Below are 26,003 nucleotides of genomic sequence, written 5' to 3' on the forward strand. Positions count from 1 at the left end.
TTGTATATCTTTACTGTGGTGTGGCATAAGTGTTGTCTTGTCATGTTTTTAAAGGCTGCAGTACAGTAAAGTGATTTTTAAAAGTTATTTTTCTGAAAGTATGTCCACATTATTGATGAAATTTTTTTTTAGAAATCTCATTGTGTCTCATGTAGGTCAATTATTTGTTTTTTCTTTCTTTCTTTCTTTCTTTCTTTCTTTCTTTCTTTCTTTCTTTCTTTCTTTCTTTCTGTTGATGTAGTATGGGAGACTGGGGTCAATTGTAACACAGGGCAGTTGTAACATGTAGTAAGGTGATAATATTACTTATTTTTCCCCAGTGGTTGGGGGCATTTGTAACACTGGGTTCTTGCATTAAATTTCATAGTCTTGTCCCCTAATATATTAGTTGTATTATTGATTAGCGCATATATAGGAGCTACAAAATCTTCTTTAACTTGTTATTAATGACAAATCTATATAATTGACAGTTTGAGTGATCTTTTTTTTCTTTCTTTATTTCTTTTTCTTTCTTTCTTGTCTTCTTTTTTCTTTTTTTGACATCCTGAAACCAGATTTAGAAGAAGTGTTTTTCTGTCAAAATTAGCTCCAGTGTACCAAGTGGAAATAGATAAAACATGGATAGACCTAAAAATAATTACAACTGACACTTGTGACTTCTTTCATTCCTGCGGTTTATCTTCTCCTCTCTAAATGTTGTCTTGATCGTGTAAAATGAGCCAGAATTCACACCTAATGTCATTCAAATGCGTCATCATTAAGGTGTAAAGAAAAATGCTTAAACAAGTCTCACCCCTCCACTTACATGAATTAGCGTATCGCATGTTTGCTTAACTGCAACTAACAAAACGAGGCTGTTGGTAAATATTGAAATTCGCCTTCGATTGGAGGCACTCTGTTAAAGCACCGGGTGACCACGCAGGCTCCCCTCTATTGATGAGCTGCAGCTAATCCATCGCATTTCCCTGTAAATAGCTTTCTGCATGAGAAAAGGCCCGCGGCCCCTCCTCTCCACCGGCCACAGCTTCACTGTGATTCAGGAGGAGCGTTTTGTCACAAGGCCATTATGAGGTTGTGTAGCATTAGCCCCTTGTTCGGCTACTCCCACTCTCAATGCATCTATTCACATTCATCCCAGCTGCAAATACGCCCCCTCCCCTGCTTGTTGCACAGGTATTTCCTCACCTTTGGAGGCTTTCTGTGGAATTTCAAGTTTAAAATCGGTTGTTTTTTTTAATTCATTTTTCCCTATAAAGTCTCCATGAAAGCTTCACCATGCACACTGGCCTCTAGAAACACCCAGCCATCAGCATCCACGGCCCTGCGTGATATTTCTGCACGGCGTGTGTGATTCAGGCTTGCTCGGAGGCTACAGCCATGAGCGTGTAACCATAACAACTGCGCTCTGATTGGCTCCGCCGGCACGGGAATTAACAGGGGCGTCATCCAATGTGAGCGCAGGACGCGCGTCGCGCTGGCAAAACCTCGTGATAACCCAGGCACAGTGATGCTGAAAGTGGCGACGTGAGTGAGGTGAGCCCGGAGGAAATGACTGGAGCCAAAACAAAACAGGAGCGAGGGATGAAATATCAGAAATAAACACGTTAGAGTGATGATGTTTTAACAGAAAACATGTCTGGTTTGTCCATTATTACGCAGTCCAGCAGCTGGCGCGGCTGAAAGCTCTCCTCCTCTCCTCTGGATTGTGGGATTGTGACAAGTGCCAGGAGAGCAGCACCCAAACAGGAGCAGGACTACAACAGTTCCAGGTGGATTGTCACTCGGGAGGTTCCTCCACTTTTCGCCTGACAGCACGAACTCCCGGAGCCAAGACGTTGTTCCGCGTAGACCCGGGTGTCCCCAGTCCGAGCAGCGCAGTCCGTGCGGGAAGGTCGGCACTCGGCGTCCTGCAGGCCGGAGACATGATGGTCCACTGTGCTGGGTGCGAACGGCCCATCCTGGACCGGTTCCTCCTCAACGTGCTGGACAGAGCCTGGCACGCCAAGTGCGTCCTGTGCTGCGAGTGTAACTGCAACCTCACCGAGAAGTGCTTCTCCCGGGACGGAAAGCTCTATTGCAAAATGGACTTTTTCAGGTAACAGAAAGAGAGTCTGGATTCAGAGTTCTTACAACCATAATGCCACGGTTTAAGAGTTCTGCGGATGCAATAAAGATAAAAATATCAAAATAATTAGCACGAAGTAAAATATAAAATACCAGAAATAATGATTTTGCCCATAAAGTCAACCCTACTTTAAGGACCCAGGGGTCAAAATATCAACAGTTTATTAAGATAAGAGTATAATTAACAGGTTTCCACGTTGAATAAAAGTGTAATAGATTATTCTTTTATTTAAAATCCTTTTTATAATGAAATATTGGTCACACAGAGGAGCATGTGGCCTTTTAAAAAGGGCCTCTGCAATAAAAATAAAGGGATTTATAGATTTTATTTTGTAGTAGGGATGTAAAAATATAGTTTTTACTGGACTATCATGTTCATGAGTTTTTTATATTATAATCTAAAATAAATTCTATTCTAGAGATGTGATGATACCAAATTATCAAGGTAAGATCACAATCAAAGTCCATGTTATGATATGCATCGTGATATTAATTTAAAAAGCAAAGACAGTGATAATGTTATTTATTAAATTGCACATAGTACATCTAAAATAAGTTTTCCTTTTAACTTAAAGTGTCTCCCCTTCTTAAATAAAATAAAATTTAAAAAAGACAGCCATGACCTAAACATACAACAAATATTGGCATGGATTAAATAATAACAAAAATTAAACATGTAATTATATCCTGGTAAATATCATCACAGACTTTTTTTTTAAATTACAATATCGCGATATCCCATATATTGTTGCTTCCCTATTGTGTAGCCACGTGTGTTAGCGTTTTTATCTATTTTCCACGTCCAGACAAACACTTTTCCGAACAGCTATTAGGCTATTAACCGGTTCACAATCCCCAAAAAGTGTTTCAGGTAATTGAGTGATAAGTGAAGCCCTTGTTTGTCCCGTCGCACTCTCTTTTAGCATCATTTTCATTTGTATGTGTCAGTTATTTTCTGCCCAAATTGTCTAATGACATGTAAGACACATTAGGCTTTTGTCGGGGACGGGCTATTATTGGCCTCGGACGGCCTTGGCCATCATATTACCGCAGGTCCCCATCATCAAGCGCTGGATTTAAATGGCCAGCCATTAGCCAGGCGAAACAGTAATCACCCTAATATGTCCATTTGTTGTGTAAGTAGAGTTGTGCCCTTTTTCGCTGGGGGGGGAGAGGCTCGGCCATGCATGTGAAAGAAGGGACAGTGGAGCGATACCATTGCAAATGGGGAGACAAGCTTACATTAGTGTTAAAACAATGCTGCACAAAGGGAGTGCTTGCTTTCACCCAAAGGCTTAAGCACCCCCCTGTCAGGCTGGGTAAAAACCACAGGTACAGTACAGGCCCAAATGTGAGCCTCGAACATCTGCTGAAACTCTAAATATTAATAAAATAAACATAAATATCAATCAGATGTGTTTTCTTTCACCTCCTCTCGTAGTGAAATCACAAAAAAACACCTCCTCTTCATGCTGTCAAACCGTGCAGGAGGAGGAATTCTGCCTGAATTTGTTTTTTTTTTTTTTTTTCTGTTTCTATTTGTGTATCAAATTGATGAGTCTTCTTCCCACCCAGCAGTATTTAAGCGGGTGAATATGGATTAAGAGAAGATTTCCACGCTAAGATGCTCCTACTCTGCTTAATCCTATAATATATCCGTGGCTACAATGTGTTGATTGTCACTAATACGTTTTTTTGCGTGGGGTTATTGTCGGAGCACCTCCATCAAAATAATGAGCAGCGTGCAGGCGTTTTTTTTTCTTCTTCTTCCTTTTTTATAGATACAGTTTAAAAAAAAAAAAAAAAAAAAAAAAAAAAAAAAGCAAAACTCTGACTTTGTTTATTTGCATTTTTCTTTGCGTTTGAATGATTTCCTCCGCCATTATTAATACTCTCAAATGTTTATTTTGTTTTGTTTCTGTGCTTAACTATTAACAACTTAATATGTAGTCAAATATAATAATATTATATATGATTATACGGGTTTTACTCGAATGGCGATAATTAAGAAACATTATTGTTATTACTATTACTATTATTCTTATTCTTATTCTTATTATTGGCATTTATTGGAATTTTTAAGCATTTTTTTAAAATAATATCAGTCCAATTATCAACATTAATACTCCGCCTAACCAACGACTATGATATTAGTAATGCTTTTCATTACCACCTTATCACGCAGCAAGATGTTGTTTTTTTTGTCTTTAATCATTAACCGTTTATCTGCTTGTTTTCGCTTTTTGTTTTTATCGTCTTTAAATGCATTTTCCTTTTTTTATTTTTAATGTTTTCCTATATGAAACACTTAAATTGCAGATTGATGCCATATAAAAAAACTTGTCTTGCCTTGCTTATATATGTACATATATACACATAAAAGCCAGAGTTTTTTTCTTTTTAGAAAAATCTTTTTATTGGTTTTTAAGACAGATGCAGTACAAAATCTGAAAAAGGGTAAGATGGTCTCATAACGGTAGTGATGTAAGTAGTATAACAGATCAACTCGTGATCAATCATATATAGTTTGTACTGTCATTTAAGTTGAATTTAAATGTCTTAATATTAATGCACTTCTATGCCCTGTTTGTGTCTGAATGGTGCTATATGAATAAACCTGCCTTGCCTTGTCTAATGCGCAAATATATAGATTTAAAAGTCAGTTTTATACAGTACAAGTTTTTAAAATCAGGTAGGATGGTTCATGATAGTGGTAATAGTATAACAGATCAGCCTGTGATCCACGCCCTCTAAAAGTACGATTTTTATTGAAAGGATAATAATAATTATATAATGTTTTGCTGGCCAAACAAAAGCCCATTGTGTGCTGCTGTTATTATTGTGTCACCATGTGGGCCCTAAACTGAATGCAGCTTAATATCGCTTTTGTTTTCGTCAAATAAAAAACATGGTTTTCACATTAAATCTTCGTGTTTTTTTTTTTTTCCAGGCGGTTTGGCACAAAGTGCGCGGGCTGTCTGCAGGGAATCTCGCCGAACGACTTGGTGCGCAAAGCCCGCAGCAAGGTGTTTCATCTGAACTGCTTCACCTGCATGGTGTGTAACAAGCAGCTGTCCACGGGAGAGGAACTCTATGTGATAGACGAGAACAAGTTTGTGTGCAAAGAAGATTATATGAGCTCCGGGGCCATTAAGGAAGTCAACTTGAACTCAGGTAATCAATAACAAGCCGCGATCTGTGTGTGTTTTCTGAAAAAAAAAGCAAACACATCTGTGTGTTTAATATGAAAGAAGAGCTCCCTGTTGTGGATAAACATTATACAAATATCTGATAAATAAAATGGCAGGCGGCCTTGCAGGGGGACAAAAGGCAGGCAGGGTGTGGAGGCTTCAGACGTGCTGTAAAATTCAGTTTGTGTTGAACATTTTCAGCAGTCCGTGGAGAGTATTTCACAGCAACCTTGACAGGTGAATGGTTTCAATATTTACCTCCGCAGGACAATGGCTTTTCTGTTATTGTGCGCCAGGATCCGCTGGGGATGAGTGTGTTAGTCTGGACCGTGTGAGTCTATTCATGTTTACAGAAAGCTCCTGAGGACAGAAACCCCACTCCACACCCCGAGTACTGTCACTGCTGTCATCTCCTACTTAAATATGTTAATTCATATCTCATATTCATATTTGTATCATTTATTTTATTGCCTTTATAGGTGGACATATCGCAGCCTTTTCCAGGTTTAATTTGCACTATTTTAAGCTATTTTAAGTATAAATAGGGCATAAGACACTTTATTAGACCTACAACAATTAATCAATTAGTAGTCAGCTACTGAATTAATCATCATCTATTTTGATAACTGATCGATCCTTTTGAGTCATTTTAAAGAAAAAATGTCCAAATTCTCTGTTTTCAGCCTCTCAAATGTGATTTTTTTTTTTTATTTAGTTTGTGGACAAAACAAAACAAACACCTAATCAAATAATCGATGAAAAGAAAGTAATTGTCAGATTAATCAATAAAGAAATTAATCATTACTTGCAACTGTACAGTTTCATTTGTCATTGTGAGCATACAACAGAATTATATTTGGTAACTTTCAGAGATCAACAGCAAGAAAAAACGAGATAAAGGATTAAACCATATGATGTCAAAAAACAGGAATAACATTTTATAAAACAGGAATAAAAAGCTTGAAAACAAGAATAAAAGGATGAAAGCATTAATAAAAGGATTACAGGAATATAAGGATAAAAACAAGACTAAGGGGATAAAAGACAGGAATAAAGAGATAAAACAAGAATAATTAACCAGATAAATAAGAGGATAAATATTATGAGGTAGCATCCTCTCTATATGTTCCAGGTTATTTTGCTCCAAGTTTAAGCTATTGATGTTATAAATAAGACATAAGGCACTTTATTTGTCATTGGCATACACAAAGCAATGGAAAACAAGAAAGGTATAAAAACAAGAATGAAATCATTAAGAAAACGAGAATAACATCTTAAAAACATGAATATAAGGATGTTAACAGGAACACAAGGATTAAAAACAAGAATAAAGGGATGTAAAACAGGAATAAAGGGATGTAAAACAGGAATAAAGGGATAAAAAGAAAAAGGGCCAAAAGAATAAAAAGATGAATTCAGAAATAAAAGGATTAACAAACAAGAAAAAAAGGATAAAAAACAGGAATCAATGGATAAAAACAAGAATAAACTGATAAAAACAGGAATAAAAAAAAACACGAATAAAAGGATAAAACGAGTAGAATAGACAAGACGAGATACACATTTCGAGGTATAATAAATAAAGGCACCTGGGTGTGACAGGTAAACAACAACACACAGTGCGGTATTAAAAGTTATTGGACAGTTTAAAAACAATACTGATAAATGTGATAATAGATGGATTGTATGTTACAGCTAAATAGCCTCTGTATTGTATTTATATTCTATGTAAATGATTAGTCTGCAAATGACTAATTAAACTTCTTTTTATTATTTTAAGACAGAAAATCATTTTCTTGAAAGAACAGTGCAACAAATATTATCAAAGATATATTTCATTTGTGATTTTTTTTTTTAGTTTAACATGCAGTTATTTGAGTGAAACGTCATGTTTTGGAGACATATTTCCCAGTCTGTATTGGATCTGTGCATCTCAAAGTCTAATTAAAACAGACCCCCACCCTCCTCCTGCACCTCCATCCTGACATTTCGGATCGTGACCTTGCTCTTGTTTGTTTTCCCTGCCGTCTCCACGCAGTGTCGTCGTGTACGGATAGGAGTTTATCGCCGGATCTGCAGGACCCGATACAGGACGACATAAAGGAGACGGACAATTCGACGTCCTCAGATAAGGAAACGAACAATATTGAGAACGAGGAGCAGAACTCGGGGGCCAAAAGGCGGGGGCCCCGGACCACCATCAAGGCCAAGCAGCTGGAAACGTTAAAGGCCGCGTTTGTGGCCACGCCGAAGCCGACCAGACACATCCGAGAGCAGCTGGCGCAGGAGACGGGACTGAACATGCGGGTCATCCAGGTAAAGTCAGCTCTGTTGTGTGTTGTCTCTGTCTGTCTGTGGAGTCTTTGTGTCCTGATGAGGGAGGATCTGCAGAGACAAAGACAAATTAGAGAGGAATGACGGATTATAAATCAGTGAAATTACTTCTTAATTTCGCTCAAATGCGCACAGAGTTAATTGAAGGCCTCGTTATCTGTTGGAAAAGTGTCAAAACATGATGTGCTCTATTAGCAGGACAAATTTAAATCGCACGTGAACTGTTTTTTTGTTCTGTTTAATGTAATTTTCCTCAAATGTTAACGAGAAAAAGACTTATAAAATGATAATAATTGCTTTTAAACGTGTCAAAGACAGGACAGTTTGCATTTTAACTTACATTTTATCATATATATATATGTATAAACAATCGTTTTGTAAAACACGTAAAAGCAGTGTGTTGCCTAAAATAAGAGTTTTTATTAGAATTTCATACTGCATGCTGTATTTTGATATTATCATCTAAAATAAACTATATCTAGTGATTTTTCAATTAATCAAACACAAATATCATAAAATTTTTGACCAAATACCAACATTTAGCAATATTGTAACAGGGATGACTGTTGGTACTTTCACAACATGTTAACACAATGAGATGTAACATGCATATTAGGGATGTAACAACACAAAAAAGTTCATGACAATATTTATCACCATATTAAGAGACAAAGGAAAAGGACAACTTGAGAAAGAATTAAAGCTGATGTGTACAGCAATTTTGTTGGTATAAAGTTAGTTTTTCCTTTTAACTTGTAGCAATGCAGCGTTACAGAAAACTAAAGATACGTACCATAACACAATGACAAAAGTACCACGATACGATATTTATCACGATATTCCAAAAACAAAGAAATCTCATGTGTACACCAGTTTTTATTTGTATGAAATTAGTGTTTATTTTAACTTGTAGCACATGATACCAAAACTCAAGTTACAACAAAACAATGATAAAAAGTCCACAACATGAAAGGACAGTTTGAAAAAATGTCCTTTATTAAATAATAAATCTGACATGAACAGCATTTTTTGCTCGTATAAAAATAGTTTTTCCTTTTATCTTGTAGTGATGTAATGATTCCAAAAACTCAAGGTACAACAACCGCACAATTAAGCATCCACGCTATGATCTTTATCGCAATATTAAAAAACAGATAATGATGACTTGAAAAACAATGTCCTATATTAAACCCAATATGTATGTACCAAAAACTTAAGTTACAATAACTGCACAGTAAAAAAGTCCACAATATTTATGTAACGGGGCGTAATAATACCAAAAACTCAGGATACAGTAACGCCATGATTAAAAAAAGCCCATGATACAATATTTATCACGATGTTTAAAAAGGAAGAAAAATGCTGTATATTAAATAACGAATCTGATTTGTACGGCATTTTTTTTACTCGTGTAAAATTCCTTTTTACTCAGACTGGTTCAGCTTTCCTTTTTAATTAAATAGAATATAAGTAGCCAGCCATGACCTCAGCAAATGTGTGGAAAATTGGCAAGCATTGTCCTTGAAAATGAATGTTTGAATATGTTATTTACAATTACAAAAACAAAGCCAATGTAAAAGTCAGTGGTAGTCCTTTTCTGAAATAAAATGAAATAGGAAAAATCATTAACCATGTCATTATATCGTGGTATATATCGTCACAGTCCATTACTGTATTGCGATATTGCGATATTTGATATATTGATACATCCCTATTCTATTCTATTCTATTTTATTTTTTTTTAATTCTATTTAATACTTTTCGCTGCAGAGTTAATTAAAATATTACTGAAAATACAATATGGTCAGGTACAATATCAAAACTGCAGAAGTTGCAATTTTTTGCTAAAAGAAAAATGTGTGACAGAACAGCATGATAATGAAGCACTAGTGAGGCAGAGATGCCTTGGCCAAAAAATCTTCTTCTCCAGATGTAAGAAAACATGTTTGTTTGGCACAGACCTCATAAAGTGTCAAATCATCATGATTTTAATGATTTTTGTCAGTGAAAATGAAAATTGTGATGAAAATGATCATTCCCACGAAGTGTTAATCGTATTGCAATATCTGTGAAAATAATTGCAATATTAGTTTTTTTTTTACCATATCATGCAGCCCTACCTTTATCTGATGCACTACTTTTTTTAAATTAATGTTAATGGTGCTAAACTCCACTAAATTTTCTAGAATAATTGATTCCTATTTGCCTCAATTTCCACATTGCTATATCCATATCTGCAGGCGTTCATTTATTCTCTGGAATTACAATCTAGTAATCCAATTTACTGATGCATGGATATAATAAACACCATGTTGCTGCTTTTTAAAAAAAAAAAAGAATATTATTTATTTTGTGCAGTCAGCAGTTTATTTCAGTAATCATCGGTGTTGCACAACCATGAAATTAGTGAAAGGTTAGTTTTGTTTTTGCCAAAGGGAAGAGGAACCCCCCTCACCCAAAACACACACACAAACATGTTTTGAACGTACACTGTTTTGGACCTCTCTCTGTCTGTCTGTCCCAAACACACACACACACACACACACACACACACACACACACACACACACACACACACACACACATATACACACACTGTGTGTCTGGGTGCAGACTGTGTCAGGATGATTAGCACCATCTCTGCCAACTGTGATGTGGCTTTTTGTGCACTCACTGTAATTATCGCTGATTTCACAGATTTACATACCACCCTCCCCTTTTCCCACCTCTCTGCTCTTACTCACTTACAGCCTGTTCCCATTGCTTATTAGAGCAGACCGGGGCCCCTCCATTCACTGCCTTATCTATATCATACACTGCAGGCTGCTGCTGTCAGTGTGTGTGTGAGCTCAAACTAACAGTCAATAAATCAATCAATCAATCAATCAGTCAGGCAGCGGAGCAGTCCAACCCTGCGTCCGTGATCCCCACCCCTGTGTGTTGCTCGGAGCCAAAATGGAGGCTCTGTTTCATCATCTTCCCTCCTCGTTCACTGTGTGTTAAATACCATTGCTCTCAACACGGGGAGCCTCGCTGTTCCTCCAGCATGTGTATGTAATCCCTAAGCAACGCTCTCTCGAGGGGAGCGAGAGCATTTCCATAAAAATGTACCCTACAGTTAGACGATTGTTCTCAATAAGCAGGTGTCGCCTTTGCCGCTGGAGCACATAGAACAGAGCCTAAGTGGTTTTAGGTGTTTTTGTGTGTGTGTGTTTTTGTTAATCTGCAGCACAGTGGGATTCTGCCTCTGGTGTAGCCTAGCCGGGGCGAACATACATCATTATGCAGCAGCGATGCAAAGGCAAAGCGAGATGTGTTGTGTGCTGCTTATAATGCAGACATTCTTCCATATGGAGTGTCGTTTTTCCAATTCTGAAACCCTCCTTTGTTCCTCTTCAAAGACGGTTTATTTAACGTTAGTGATAAGCCTTTTTGTACTGTGATTTATGGCTGTGACTGTTTATTTTAACCTGTACTCAGGTGCACAACTCTGTGCATGGGGGAACATTTATATCACTTTGTAATTAATCGTAATTTTACAACAGGAAAATGTCTTCATGAATGAAACGTATAGCAGAAAGTGTGTTTTTCTGGAAACATGTTTGACATGGTTTGGTATAGATCCCAACAAATGTCACATCATCATGATTTTAACAGTTTTTTGCAGTGAAAATGGAAATTTTATTGCAAACATGATCATTCTTCAGACATTCTTCCATATGGTTTGTTGTTTATCCACTTCTTAAGCCCTCCTTTGATTCTCTTCAAAGACAGTTTACTTAATGTTAGCGATAAGCCTTTTTGTACTCTGATTTATAGCGTTGGCTGTTTATTTTACCTGTATTCAGGCGCTCTACTCAATTCAGTGGGGTTCATTTATAGAACTTTGCTCTGAATCGTAATTCTACAACAGGAAAATGTCTTAATGACTGAAAAGTGTGGAACAAAGTGTGTTTTTGTGGAAAAACATGCGTGTGTGAACCTGTTCTGGAAACATGTTTGTTTAGTACAGAACCCAACAAATGTCACATCATCATGAGTTGAAAATGAAAATTTTAGTGCAAAAATAATCATTCTTCAGACATATGGTTTGTTGATTCTGAAGCCCTCCTTTGTTTTTCCTCAAAGACAATTTCCTTAACGTTAGTGATAAGCCTTTTTGTACTCTGATTTATAGCTTTGGCTGTTTATTTTTAACCTGTGCTTGGGTGCACTACTCTATACAGTGGAGTACATTTATATTACTTTGCTCTGAATCGTAACTTTACAACAGAAACATGTCTTCATGACTGAAAAGTGTTGCAGAAATCTGGAAAAAGTGTGTGCAGCAGAAAGTGTGTTTTTCTGGAAACATGTTGGTTTGGTATACACCCCAACAAATGTCACAGCAGAATTATTTTTGCATTGAAAATTTAAATGTTACTGCATCAATTTTAGCGAATTATATCACAATCACAATATCTGTCAAAATAAAACAGATATTAATTGATAAGACACTTAAAACGGTTCATCTTTATGCGTTTCCTCGTTTCTGACTTGCTCTTTGAAGGAATCACAAACACAAAATGCCTTGGTATTACAAAACTGATCACACCTGAGGGAGCATTTTAATGTGCTGTTAACTTGTCCATTTTGTAAATGTTCATTGTAATGTCCATCTGTGCTTCTAATTGTACTCTAATAATAATAATTTCCTTAAAATGGCTTTTTTAGCAGCTACCAGCAATATATTTAATAAATATTTATCTTTTTTCAACCACTGTCAAGATACAAGTCCAAAAAGAGTGGTCTTACTCTCAACTTGCATGTGGCATCTGAAAATATCTTGTAAAGAACCATGTCTCTCTCTCCAAGAGTCTTTAGTAAGAGGTTAAACAGTTTGAAACAGTTACAGAGGTGTCAGAAAATTGAGATAATAGGCTAGAAGCAAATACTTTTGTCCTGTGTAAGAAAGAGTTTGTAGTTGTTGAATGAGAACTCATTTCAAGGAAATTTCCAGGCTGAAATCTATCAAAAAAGGAAAAACTTGAAAAAAAAAGCATCTCAAGTTCCATTTGAATTACGGCTCCAATGCAAACTCTACAACAGTGAGCATGAAATTGAATAGATCAGTGAAATTACCTAAAATGATCAGGATTCGTATAAAGCTGATACATATTAATTTGTTTTCAATTCTGTCATGCTTTTTTGGTGCGAGATGCAACAGACTGAATCTTGTAGTGATTGTGATCAGAGTCTGAATCTCACAAACGACATGATTTGCACTCTTGGCGTGACACAGTTTGAGGGACGGTGGAGGAATCTGAGATCTGAGGGAAGAGGCTGCAGTTTGAGCTAAAACCCCGAGATCAGCTGATAACCGTGACCATCTCTCTCTGGCTCGACGCAGGTTTGGTTCCAGAACAGAAGATCCAAAGAGCGACGAATGAAGCAGCTGAGTGCTCTCGGGGCCCGGCGGCACGCCTTCTTCAGGGGCCCAAGGAGGATGAGGCCCCTGGGAGGCAGGCTGGAGGATCCAGACATTTTAGGACCTGGGGCCTACGGTTACTATGGAGGTAAGAAACATTAGCTTGTAACAGTACATGCAGGGCAAACTGATACACATTCAATGCACGGTCCAATACAGGAATTTAGTCAAATCAACTGAAATAAGAGGAGCGGGTTAAGGGAACAGAATTTAATTTCAAGTTGTTCTGATCAACAGAAATAGACTGCCATCACTAAAGCAGGAAGTTGATTGTTTCTCATTCAAAACGTTACATTACTTCAACTTTACTGAAATACACTTTTTACAGCATAGCTCAAACAGGAGCAGCAACTCTAAGTTGTTTGTGTAAAATGACAAACTGACATTTCAAACTGAGAAAATGTGAAAGGAAATCAAATTTGTTTATAATGTTCTTCAGTGTGACTCCAGAGTCGTGGGTTTAATTTAATATCTTAAGCATACTGAACACGTTTTCTCAAGCACAGCTGAATGTTAATATATTAATTATTCTGAATCATCACAAAATTACCTCAACTTGTCTTTTCTAATTCAGTCAAATTAAAATTTTAAGGTAGTCCAAGCACAAATTTTTTTTAAGTTGAAGCTATAATGTGCAACATTTTTGTAAAAAGAAACGATGCGTATACAATAAATAAATGTATTTAAATAATCCTTTTCAGTCATCACTCATGATCAACTAGAAGTGTGGTGGTGTCTACATCTGCAGGGACTCTGCCTGGATTTCCTTATTTTTCTCAGTATTTTCCTGTGTTTGGGATGCTTCACCAACCCAAAACATCACTATTTGACATCCTGGTATCTTTCTGGTGTGTTTACAAACATCTCAGACCTATCATACAGATTTTACCTTTAAAACAAACCTCTTTTTTTTTAGCTTTCAACATACAAATTTATAACATTATAACAAGCAACTTTTCTTGCCATTACACTATACTATTTTTTTTAAAATTTATTACATGGCTTTGTTAAATTGGCCAATAACAGCACTCTAAGGTCTGTTATTTCCATGTAGCAGACCGTTGCTATGGAAGCAGTTCTGATCAGAGACTGTGGAGGATAAGCGCCTGTCCTGCTTACTACATGGTCACTTACCAAAATGAATCAATGATTGAACACAAATATTGTTTTCAAAATGATTTAGTTGATTTTAAAACTATTTTATTGCTCCTGCAGAGTCACTATGATCAGAACTGTGTCCATAGCAACGGTCTGTTCTTGATAGCAAAAGAAATAACAGACCTTAGAATTGTTATAACATAAAATGTTTTGTGTTAACAAGATTAATATTATATTGTTATAACAACAACAGCGTCTTATTATTACATGGAAAAACAATAAACAACAAACAATAAAAAGTTCATGTTATTATGTGACACTGATCGATTTTTCTTTCTCTGGCGTGGACGCAATGTATTGAAAAACTGTATTATTTGATTATTTATATGTAAAATTACATATAAAAAATAACCACCTCTTGCAATATTTATGTAAAACAATGGAACAAAAGTTCCACAAATGTAACAGCAAAAAAGTTATCTGTGTTCTCTCATATTGTATAAGCTCAATGCAATCTTCAGCAGCACCAACAAGGCTGATAGTTACAGTATCAAGCTGTAAGAGGACTATATGAAGGTTGTTCTGTATCTACTGGACACTACAGTAACCTCAGTGTTTATTTTGACACTCAATGTCACATGATTTCCTTTAATCCATTCATCTTTTGCTCAAAACTACAACAGGACCTCCAGCCTATTCAGCCACTGTGTCTATGTTCCCTGGGGAGTTTCACTTATGGTTGGATTGAAAACTCTTCCCAACTGATCGAAACATAAACATCTAGTTTAATTCATCTCAGAGGAATGTACACAAAGATTTTGAAGGCTCAAAATAAACATGCTTAACACGGGACTGCAACTCGTCATATAGCCTGGAGTGTAAATGTTAGAGACGAACAGATGATTCAATGTAAAGAAAGCTAACACTGAAAAGTGTTGCAGCATGTGTGGCATACTTCAGTCATGCATTTAAGTTCAAAAGACTCCATTTATACTGAGATTTCTACAGTCCTTCAGAACAGAGAATTCAGAAAATAGCAGCTAATACAAACAGTATTTGTGGGATTTGATTCCTGTGCTATTCTGCAATAGAAGCGTGTCACTCTTGTAGTGTCTTCTAAGTTTTTATCAAGACGAAGCTGTGTACAGGTCACAGCGTTTCATGAAAAAAATCAGTGCTCACTTCTTGAGCGTCTTTCTCTTTTCAAAGAAGTTGCTGATTTACTCCTTTGAAATAAAGCTGCTATGTCATCTGCAAATTCTTAAGGTGAAAGAGATGACTTTTTTCAAGGGAAGAAACATTAGATTCAACCAAAGTAGCTTTGATTCTTTTATTTTGAAGTGTTAAAAGAAAAAAAAGGCTTTGCAATAATGAATTGCAAATATCTTAAGAAGATATTAACTCCAATCAACAAAAGGCTCATACACAGCTTAAAATCAAATATATATTCTCTATACTGGAATATAACATTTATGTTCAACATTTGGAACAATTTCTGAACTCTAAACAGCTTTACCCTTCTTAGAAATAAAGCAAGTCAAGACAATATATGTTTTGGCTTGATGTGGTGTTTGCAGCAATTTGCAGCAGTGACCTGATACATAGAAAGCATGCCTTTAAAGACTTAATATTCATTTCACATAAAATTTCACATTTAATTGTTTAAAGCTGTAATGATAAGTCTATTAATTGATTAGCTGATTGAAAGAATTTTGCTGATAGTTTGTTTCAGTCATTTTTCATGCAAAAATGTCAAACATTTGCTGTTTTTACACTCTTAAATGTGAGGATTTGCCTTTTTTCTTTGTCTTTTACGGCAGTGAATGAAAAGTCTCTTGGATTTGGACTGCTTGTTGGACAAAACAAGCAATTTGATGTAGGGACCAACTGAGACTGGATTGTCAGGGTCAATGCCAGCACATATATTGGGAAAAAATTCTGATATCAATACGTCGATGACATTCTTTATATAGAACAAAAAAAATATCCATAAACACACTGTTCCCTCAAAAGTGGCTAACAGCAGGATATTTTACAGTTTAAACCTTCTTGTCTAAAAGGACATTGGGGCACTGAAACAGTAAACATTAACTGGTATTTTTAATAATTATAAAGAAAAACTCCAATAGAGCAAATACAGGCATATATTAAAGGAGAAATCGGTAGAATATTGACTGTAATAAATCATAAATTGACCATGATATGTGATCAGAGAAGGAAAAATGCTCCTCTGACAGTGTTATAGCCGTGGTGTTCTTGTTTGAAATTTCTATTCTGCTCCATAACTTTTCAATTCATGTTAATTAGAGTTCGTATTAATGCCACATATTTGCCAAGTGTCTGTTTATGAGTTGTAAGAAATCATTAATAATCCTTTGAAAGGAGTAGATGTTTATGACAGTTAAACTGAGCAACTTGTTAAGGGAGTCTGGTAGACAGTAAGGCAGACAGTCACTGAACTCCAACTCTAGAGTGTGTATTTTCAGAGCAGTGGGCTTTTTTTTTCAGGATAACAGCCTTAACTTTACACTGACAACTGACAGTTATAAAGAGCTGACCGACTTACAGAGTGGGACTCAATGTCACTTGTTATTGTCATTTTACAATGTTGCACATGTCTTGTGCTGCTGCGGTGTTCCTGCAGCCTGCCTGAGCTTCCTCAAGTCTTGGGAGGAGGAGGGGTGAAACAACTCGCTTCAACCATAGATCGTTTTATAGTAAATAGGATTTCATCCTATTTATAATATACAGTTCATGGCTCCAACTTGTTATTTGGACTGTAGTGCTCATTTTTGCAGGTGCAGTTGCCACATATTTCTCCATTTAAGTTGAAAAGGATTAAATATCCACAGAATTTGGCCCAAAAAGCTAACAAATAAAAACAATCTGCATTATGCTCTGCTAAAAAAAGGTTTCATATGGACACATACTGGGCAGCATATATGCAGACACCGATAGCTGTGAATGGCCAATATCGAGCTAATAATATTGGTTTGAAGACATCAGGGCTCAGGGAAAGCATTTTTCACAATACTTTGATATTTTATGGTCTAAATACTTAATCATCGTATCACAAAAATAAAGAGAAGATTAATTGACAATGAAAATAATTATTAGTTGCAGCACTAAATTGCGAAAGATTGTTAAAGATTATTTTGATTGGATGTTGATAAGACAGATTCAGTTGTTTTTCACGTGTGAAAATGAATTGCTGATAAAATGATGTTCTTCACACGGTAGCTTTCTTTTCAAATGCTTGAATACATTTGATCTCCAGTTTGTATAGTCACCTTCAACCTAGAACAAAGTGTGCCTTTCAAAACTTTCACATAAAATTTAATGTTTTAACTTTAAATATCTTGAGAGCTTAATCACGAATTGAGCAAAAGAATTAGTTGCCAACTATTTTGATAATGGATTAATCAGTTCAATAATTTTTCAAGTCAAAAAAATGTGCTGGTTCCAGCTTCTTAAATGTGAGGATTTGTGCCTTTTCTTTGTCGTTGGGTTTTGGACTGTTGGTTGAAATAAGCAATTTCAAGACGTCACTTTAGGCTCTGGGAAACTGCGATGACATTTTTCACATTTTTTGACGATTAATAGACAATTGTTAGTTGCAGCCCTAAAAACTTGAAGCTATAATTGTGAAAGATTCGTTCCCTCAGATGTTGGAGATACAGCTAGGTTGTTGTTTTCCACACGTGAAAATGAATTGCTGATAAAATGATAAGCTATGTTCTTGACACAGTAGTTTTCTTTTCTAATGCTTGAATACAATTTGATCTCCAGCTGGTGTCTCGAATCAATAATCTTCAAAAACAAAAAAAAAGCCCACTTGAAATAATAAAAAAAATGGATTGTAGAGTATTTAAGCCTCTATTGGTCGCCTGGATCAAGAAAAATCATTTTGAGACAATACCAGCTGGGCAGCAAATAATAAACACAGTGCAAAGGCATCAACAGCCCCACATTGAACTGGAGCAATAAACCAGATGCACCTGTCATGTATATCAGCAGTTTGTTTTTCATGGACAGTCTGAGAGACGTGGCTTCTATACAGCTCCTGCACATCTACCTGAAGGGCCTGGGCATTGAGGATACAATGAACTAGAGCCGTCAAGGCTGCGACGCAGGGAGTGGGAGGGGAAAAAAACAGAGGACAAAACCATCATCCCTCCGCTCTCGTCTCTCTTGCTTTCTTCGCACGCTGCTTTTCACACCCCTTTGTGCCGCAGCAGCAGCAGCACAGGCCGGTCTGCCCGCCTTTATCTGAGCTCGCTGCTTCCTTATGTTCCTCTGCTGCTGCTCAGAGCGAGGAATGCCTGTGTGTGGTACGGTGCGTCTGCATGTGTGAGTGTAATTATAGTTTGCAGCCAGAGCCAACGCCTCCCCTCCTCCTCCCTCAACATCCACCCCCATCTCCATCTTTCACACACACACACAGGCCACAACACAAGCTTGTTGCTTATTCTCAAGGTCGGCCAAACTAGCAGGGGCCTGTTTGTGACATCAAATAATTAGCTTGTTTGCAGAAGTCATGTCAGCTCTTACTGTTTCTCTTGATAATTCCCCCAAACCACGTGCAGCAACAGCAAAATAAATGCAGTTGTTATAATTAGGCATCGTATTTCCAGTGGTGACAAAAGCTTACACATTCTTTACTCAAGTAGAAGTAAAAATCAACTCTGGTTAATGTAGAAGTACTGATTCAACTTCTTTACTCAATAAAAGTGAAAAAGTACAGGCTCTGAAATGTACTCAAAGTATAAAAGTAAAAGGTGAAAAACATTTCTGTTGACTGTTTCTGTGCAAAGCTAACTGAACCTCAGCTATTCTCTGCGGTTGAGTTTCCCTGTCTGTCATTTAATCTTTTTACATCCTTTACATCTTGTTACATTTTTTTCCTTTGTTATTTGTCTTATTGTGGTCTTATTGCTGCATTCCATGATTTCTGACCTTGTTATATCTTTTATGTTGTTTTTGTTTTGTTTTGTTAAGTCGTATCTGGATACACCATTTTTTGTCTTGTTCTTGTCTTTTACGTCATTTTTGTCGTTATGTCATTTGTTGTTGTTTTTTTTAACATATTTTTCATCTTGTTACATCTTATTTGTCATTTTAAGTCCTTTATATCGATGTCGTCTTGTTACGTCTGTCATGCGTAATGTGCACTGATGGATTCACCAGGGAATTGTCTTCTCTGTGTGTTATTGTTGTATCCATTGAGGCTAAAATCACCATTGATGGCTGGAGGGCAGCGTGACACATAATAAAAATTGCTAATTCCCCTCAAATGCATTAAAACTGAAGTAATGAGCCTGTTTTCAAAATGTAAGGAGTAGAAAGTACGGACGTTTGTGTAAAATGTAGGCAGTAGAAGGCAGTAGAAGAAAAAAATAAATACCTGAAAAATCTACTTAAGCATAGTAATGAAGTATTTGTACTTAGTTACTTCCCCACTCTGCATATTTCTCGATCTCAAACCTGTTGGTTGGTGACGATTCTGCCTGTTTAGACTGAAATAAGAGTGAGAAGAGCATATGGTGCGAGTGCAGAAATGCTAGAGTAACATCTGTGGCAGTGGAATAAAGTCTGCCATCGATCTCAGTCAAGGTGCTGCTGAAAGAGAATGGATTTAATGTAACTGAGGTAATGTGGAGCAGAGGGGGATGCAAATGTGGAAGGTGAATATGCAAGAGGTGAGAAGCAGAAGGCAAGTGGATGCAAACGGTGTGTGAGGTAATTGGCTGCATGTGGACTGGATTTATAAACCGTTTTGGCAGTATTTTTGCAGATAAACAACAAATGGTAGGGAACAGGACATCAGATGCAAAATCATAATGCAAAAAATGTGTTGAAAGAAAATAATGAAGTCTGATTGAATGTGTAGCAGTGCCTTGTTTGGAGATATCATCTCCTGGTTTAGGATTAAAGAATTATGTATTTGCTTTCTCATAATTTATTTATTTGCTTTCATGCCCAGAACAAAATCAGAGGATCAATACCACTTTCATATCTGTTTGTTGAATATGAAGTCAGTTAGTTTGGCTCATGCAACCTTCACATGCTCCTCAGATGCTCCTGTTTCCCAAGTTCTGAAGTCTTTCTTACAATTTTGATGTGTTCGTCAGCTGAGGTAATGTGGAAATAACATGGATGCTATCCCATATTATAAATTACAAAAAAAATGAGCAAAAAATTGATGTGCAACATGTGAATTAATAAAATTATTATATAATATCAACAACTTGACAAGTCGGGTATCAAACGTTTGTCTGATTTTCCGAGTTGCTGTTCCTTTTTGAGAGGGCGGTCATGTGAATTTTCACAAACAGGAACTAATGCTTTTGAATTTTCCAACACTACATGAATGCTGAAGTAGCATTAAGACTGGAAACAGTGGGAAACAGCAGTCTTATCCTAAACTTGAGGTTGCCAGGCAACTACAGGAAGTTACTGAGCCAGCGCACAATCCTCCATCATAAAATTATAACTAATTTTTAAAATTATATTTTTGTACAGGTGAAACAAATGAATCTTTGTGCTAAGCTATGCTAACTGGCTTCTGGCTAGCTTATATATATATATTAATGTTCAGCAGGGCAACTGTTAGAGGGTCAGGTGACCAACTGCGTGCCAGTCCAAAATGCCAAATATATAACAAGCATACAGTGCAAGCTGCTCTCAGAGACTGTAAGAGAAACTAATTTTCCTGGTTCATTTGTTATTTCCAATTTGTTTATTTCCAATTTCCAAATTTCTACTGGGTGGATATCCAGTGTGTTTTTAATTTTGCAGGTTTCACAATATTTGTCTGTGAGATTTCTGCCTATAAATGAGATGAATGGGATTTCATTTTTGTTGCTCATAGCGCTGGAAAGGTCTATTTAAAAAAAATAGCTTCCCTGTTACTCTGGATCCACAGAATATCCTGTGAAGTGGTTTATAAATTATTCAGAGCAGGGACATTGCTTGTGGAAATATGTTACTGATGATTTTTAAATCAAAATTTCTAAATGCTGTGAGCACCAAAATGAAATCCCATGATCTTCCAGTTTATCAGTGTGGAAGCACAAATCATAGAGACAAATAAAATCTGTGCACATAAATACAAAAATTATCTATGTAGCTAGATACAACCATAAGTAAGTGACAGAATCTGTTTTGAATCATTTGTTTTAACCAAACTTTTAACCCTTTGTTTTTGAATCCAGGTGCATTCAAGATGCATTTTAAACTCATACATAACAAATGAAAATGTCATCATGTCAGAGGAATGAATGTGAATGTGCCTACAGACATCAAACATTAGCCGGGGGCCCGAAACCTCTCGGAGGCATAAACATGTCAGTCAGTGTTAGAGGTTAGGTAGAAAATATTTGTAAATCCCGGTGCGTGCTGGAGATTTTCTGTGAAAGCAAGGAATTTGTGCTGTGTTCTGTCATTAATATGCCAGTTTTTTGCTGCAGCACTTTGAAGTGAATGCCGTGAGACAGTTGAACATTTTCAGACAAGAAAGACGTCAGTCATGAATCAAGCTTTGTTCAGGGAAAGGTTTAAATCTGAAATTGAGGTTTCAGTCAATGCATTCTCACCCAGAGGAAACAGTTGAAACCACTCATAGTGATCAAAAAGTTTGGGTAAATGCTATACAAATACTATTAAAATAATTCACTTAGAAATAAACAAGTAGTTCACTTACAGTGTTAATTTTGGGTCTTTTCATTCAACATATAGAGAAAAAAATTAAAATGACTGTAATGTTTTTATTTTTTTATACTCCCATGATACTTTGTCTTGCAGTGACCATTTGGTTCCATTTGGTTGAACCTTTTATAAAGGCTTCATTTCTAACTTTTTCCGAGAACTCTACCCAGAACCCAACAGAAAGGGTTACACGTAGAACGATCTGTGAAAGACTTCCAACAAAACCCCCTATGAGAGGTTCTAGTTGCAAACAAGTAACAACCCATGGGGTTCTACTGAGAAACCTTTTAATTCCCAAAGACCTGCTCTAGAACCTAGAGAGAACCCTTTCATATTTCAAAGGTTCTATCTAGAACACACCCTCAGAATTATACAGAGAGCCCTTCATTCAATATTCAAATGGGTTTATCTATTATTTATATTACAGCACAAAGAACCCTTGACAAACCATTGCCAAAAACGTTCTTCAAGGATTTTTGCAATCCTTGAACAACTCTTTCTTCCAACTCTTTCTTTTTTGGGGCGTTCTTAATGGAACCTTCAGTCTTAAAGAACCCTTGACAAAACCTTAACACTTATTTCCAAGAATGCACAACTATTGCTCCAACTAAAAGATTACTAGATAAGTCAATTTTTTTAATCACATTTTTACAGAGATCCAAAAAAACTAAATTCCATATATGTGTGACTGAAGAAGTCATTTCTGCTGCCAGGTGCACATACGTGTGTGAATATTATCAATCCATTTAATGGCCGAATCTTCTTGATGTTTGTAGCTAATAAAAAGGCATAATATGTTTTGATAGACAGACTTTTTGTCTTGTGATACTGCAGGATCGACATCACTACAAAGACAAAAATAGAGCAGGGCAACCCTGTCACTACCAACCTGTCGATGATCACAATACTGTAAGTGTGGATAAAACAGCGGCAAAACAATCTCAAGCTGAAACCAGGAGCTAATGAGGTGCAGTTGCTGCAATGCTGGAAGCAGCATGTTGTGGACAAAACTGAGGAGGGAGGTGTAATTAAAGGGCAAAAATGATACGGGATGAGGAAAGTGTAGGATTTAGAGCAGTTAATGTTGAATATTTTGATAACTGATTAATCTTTGTCCAGTTCCAGCTTCTGAAATGTGAGGATTTGCTACTTTTCTCTGGATTATATTACTGTCTATTGAGCATCTTTGAGTTTTGGACATTTTGGACAGAACAAGTAACATAAACATGGACATTTGGGACTATTTTCTTATGTTTCGAAAATCAAACAATTGATCAACTGATCAGGAAAACAATTGCTACGTTAATTGATAATGAAAATAACCATAAGTTTCAGCCCTAACTGGATTGCATGCTGGGAATAATGGAGCGTGATCTGTGTAGCTCAGGAGAGGCCAGTGAGGCAGAGGAGAGCGATGTTGCTGGAAGCTGCATCAGACGTGACGGAGTGATGCGGCCGACAGGACCTGGCAGGGCTGCAGGGAGGCTGGAATCTCATTTTGGAGTTCCTCATCCAAATCCAGAAGTTTCAGCAGGGGAATCCATCGAGGCGCACGCATGGCTGCGAGCTGAATGAGTGAGGGAGGCGAACGCAGTGTGTAAAAGGCGAGAGAACTGAGGTGGAGAGGTGTGGAGTTGTTTATACACTCAAATGAGGCTGTTGGAGACCGGTTGGTTGGAAATTGGACATGATCAATTTCACCACTTAGGCAGAGGTGGAGGGGTGTGTGTGATATTGCACGCTGCTGTGGGGATCTATGAATGTTTTTATGTATATTCAAAATATAGCCCGACCCATGCTGTGTTTTTGGGGCCGAAGCTGATACTGAAACATTGCAATATTGATATAGATATATAAAATCCAGAATAACATCAGTGCACTGAAGGAGTATACTTTCACTGGTATTTTAATAGAACCAGTGTGTAAGATTTACTGGCATGTAGCGGTGAGCTTGCAGATTGCACACACCTCATCTCACCCTCTCCTTCCAGTGTAGGAGAAAGTATAGTGGCCACGAAACTTGCCAAAAATGTGAAAGTCCATATGTAGAGCCTGTGTATGGTTTTTCTGTTCTGGGCTATTGTGAAAGAGGATGTTAATCAAATGTTTAAAAGGCTTCCTGGCAAAGCGTCTGTATGTAACAAGTTGGGATGAGGACAGGTTGCTGTGATAGGCCGATATCGGGCTGCTAATATCAGTCGGTTGATATCTGTCTGGCTCTAATTCAAAGTCTTTGATAGGAAACCTAACCCCACGTGTTCTCCTGTCCCTTCACAGAATACCAAGGTGACTATTACGGACCAGGAGGCAACTATGACTTCTTCCCCCACGGCCCTCCGTCCTCGCAGGCTCAGTCTCCAGCCGAGTCCCCCTACATCCTGGGCTCTGGTCCCGGAGCCATGGAGGGATCAGGCCACCACCCTTCAGACGACCAAAGGTTCACGGACATGATCTCTCATGCGGAAACCCCCAGTCCGGAGCCGGGCTTACCGAGCTCCCTGCAGCCTGTCCCAGGGGAGGCTTACGGGGGCGGGCCGAGTCCTCCTTTCTCCTTGGCGAGTAACTCCAGCTACAGCGCTCCAATGTCCCACCAAGGCCAGGAGATGGGAGAGACCACAGCCTGGTAAAGGACGAACCACAGGGACCATTCGTGGGCTGAATATCAGCCTAGTTAATTCAGGAGATGAATTAAAAAAAAACCCACATTGTGGAGTGAAAAGTACTGCTGAAATTTATATGGAGGACTTTTTAAAAATCACAGACTGATTTTCACAACTGATGGACACGGAATCAAGAATGGGACAGTAATATTTGCTGCCCAGTAGACACTCCAAAGCATATCCCTTCCTGGATTACTGGACTTGAATTATTTTAAATAAAAATGTTGCGATTCCACCCAGCAAAAATGCTTCTCGCCTTCCCCTTGATGTTAACAAAGGTATCTTCTAATGCTGTAGGAACACATTAGAGAGAAATGCCAAAGGGGACATCTTCAGTTCTCTTAATTTCTCACCACATTTTTTTTTTTTTTTTTAAAAACATTGCTTCAAAGCAATATTTGGTTCTTCATTCTGTCTCCATTACTAACACACTCTACCCTCAATATGACAAAGACAAAGGACCAGGTTTTAGTACATGCTTTAATATTCATATACAAACATATATGTGGCAATCAAGCAGGGCCGTTTCTTGCTATAAGCCACTGGCTACATTACAAAATGTAAGTTTGGCCACTAGGGGTCACTCTCACATTAAAACAACAACAAAAGACATCTTGACTGTTAAACAACCACCACTGCAGATGAAAAACTATCTGATATGACTCAGGCAGAAATCATGTTCATGGACGAGGTAATTATTAGGGTTTTATTCATGTTATGTTTAGTCACATTTGTTTTCTCGGAAGTTATAGCAACTAGCTGCTACCTAGCGATGGCTGGCCGGAAACACACCGTTACCTTGAATAAATGTCATATTTCTCTGTGTTTGAAGATTGATGGAAACATTTGGGATAATGTAAGTACACAACTCAACAATATATATATAATATATCTAGCCTTTTTTGCATATTATATATTTAAATTGTGAAATTATGGATAATATGGATTTGTTTCCAAACATCCTCAGACAAAAGAGATTTTATTTGTCATCATTGAGTAATCTATCATCATTTTCTTGATTAATTGATTAGTAGCTTGGTCTGTTAAATGTCGCATAATGGAGAAAAATATTGATCGGTGTTTCCCAATCCCAACATTTAAGTGAACCTACATCGATAAATCAATCAGTTGTCAACTAATAAATTATTTTCCTCAGAAAGTAGAGATGCATGATTTGAATTTGAGAGAAAAAAGATGTAGAGCTACAATGAACGATCATTATAATTGTTGATTAATCTGACATTTATTTTCTTGATGAATAAATTATTTGTTTGGTCTGTAATCGATCAGAAAATGGTGAAAAATGTCAATCAGAGTTTCCCAACACCCAAGATGACATTCTTGTTTTGTCCACAACCCAGAGATATTCAGTTTACCATCACAGAGGACTAAAGAATATACTCACATTTAATTCTTTAAAGA

General features: G+C 37.1%; 1 protein-coding gene across 1 annotated transcript; it reads left to right on the top strand.

The window, feature by feature from the left end:
* Positions 1–1,473: 1,473 nt before the first annotated feature.
* Positions 1,474–24,951, top strand: lhx5 (LIM homeobox 5). The gene is made up of 5 exons (XM_084746053.1): positions 1,474–2,095; positions 5,075–5,298; positions 7,354–7,631; positions 13,039–13,204; positions 24,199–24,951. The coding sequence occupies exons 1-5, from the start codon at positions 1,923–1,925 to the stop codon at positions 24,546–24,548; spliced, it is 1,191 nt and encodes a 396-aa protein (XP_084602179.1). The 5' UTR covers positions 1,474–1,922; the 3' UTR covers positions 24,549–24,951.
* The last annotated feature ends 1,052 nt before the right edge of the window (positions 24,952–26,003 follow it).

Source organism: Lutjanus erythropterus, chromosome 20 (genome assembly GCF_056507025.1).
Source record: "Lutjanus erythropterus isolate fLutEry1 chromosome 20, fLutEry1.hap2, whole genome shotgun sequence".
NCBI classification, from domain to species: domain Eukaryota; kingdom Metazoa; phylum Chordata; class Actinopteri; order Lutjaniformes; family Lutjanidae; genus Lutjanus; species Lutjanus erythropterus.

What these genes read in the sequence shown, in the direction of transcription:
- lhx5 (XM_084746053.1), top strand. Translation starts at nt 1,923, where the DNA reads ATGATGGTCCACTGTGCTGGGTGCGAACGGCCCATCCTGGACCGGTTC. An exon ending in TGCAAAATGGACTTTTTCAG is followed by an intron (nt 2,096 to 5,074) that starts GTAACAGAAAGA and finishes TTTTTTTTCCAG; the next exon opens with GCGGTTTGGCACAAAGTGCG. An exon ending in GGCCTACGGTTACTATGGAG is followed by an intron (nt 13,205 to 24,198) that starts GTAAGAAACATT and finishes GTCCCTTCACAG; the next exon opens with AATACCAAGGTGACTATTAC.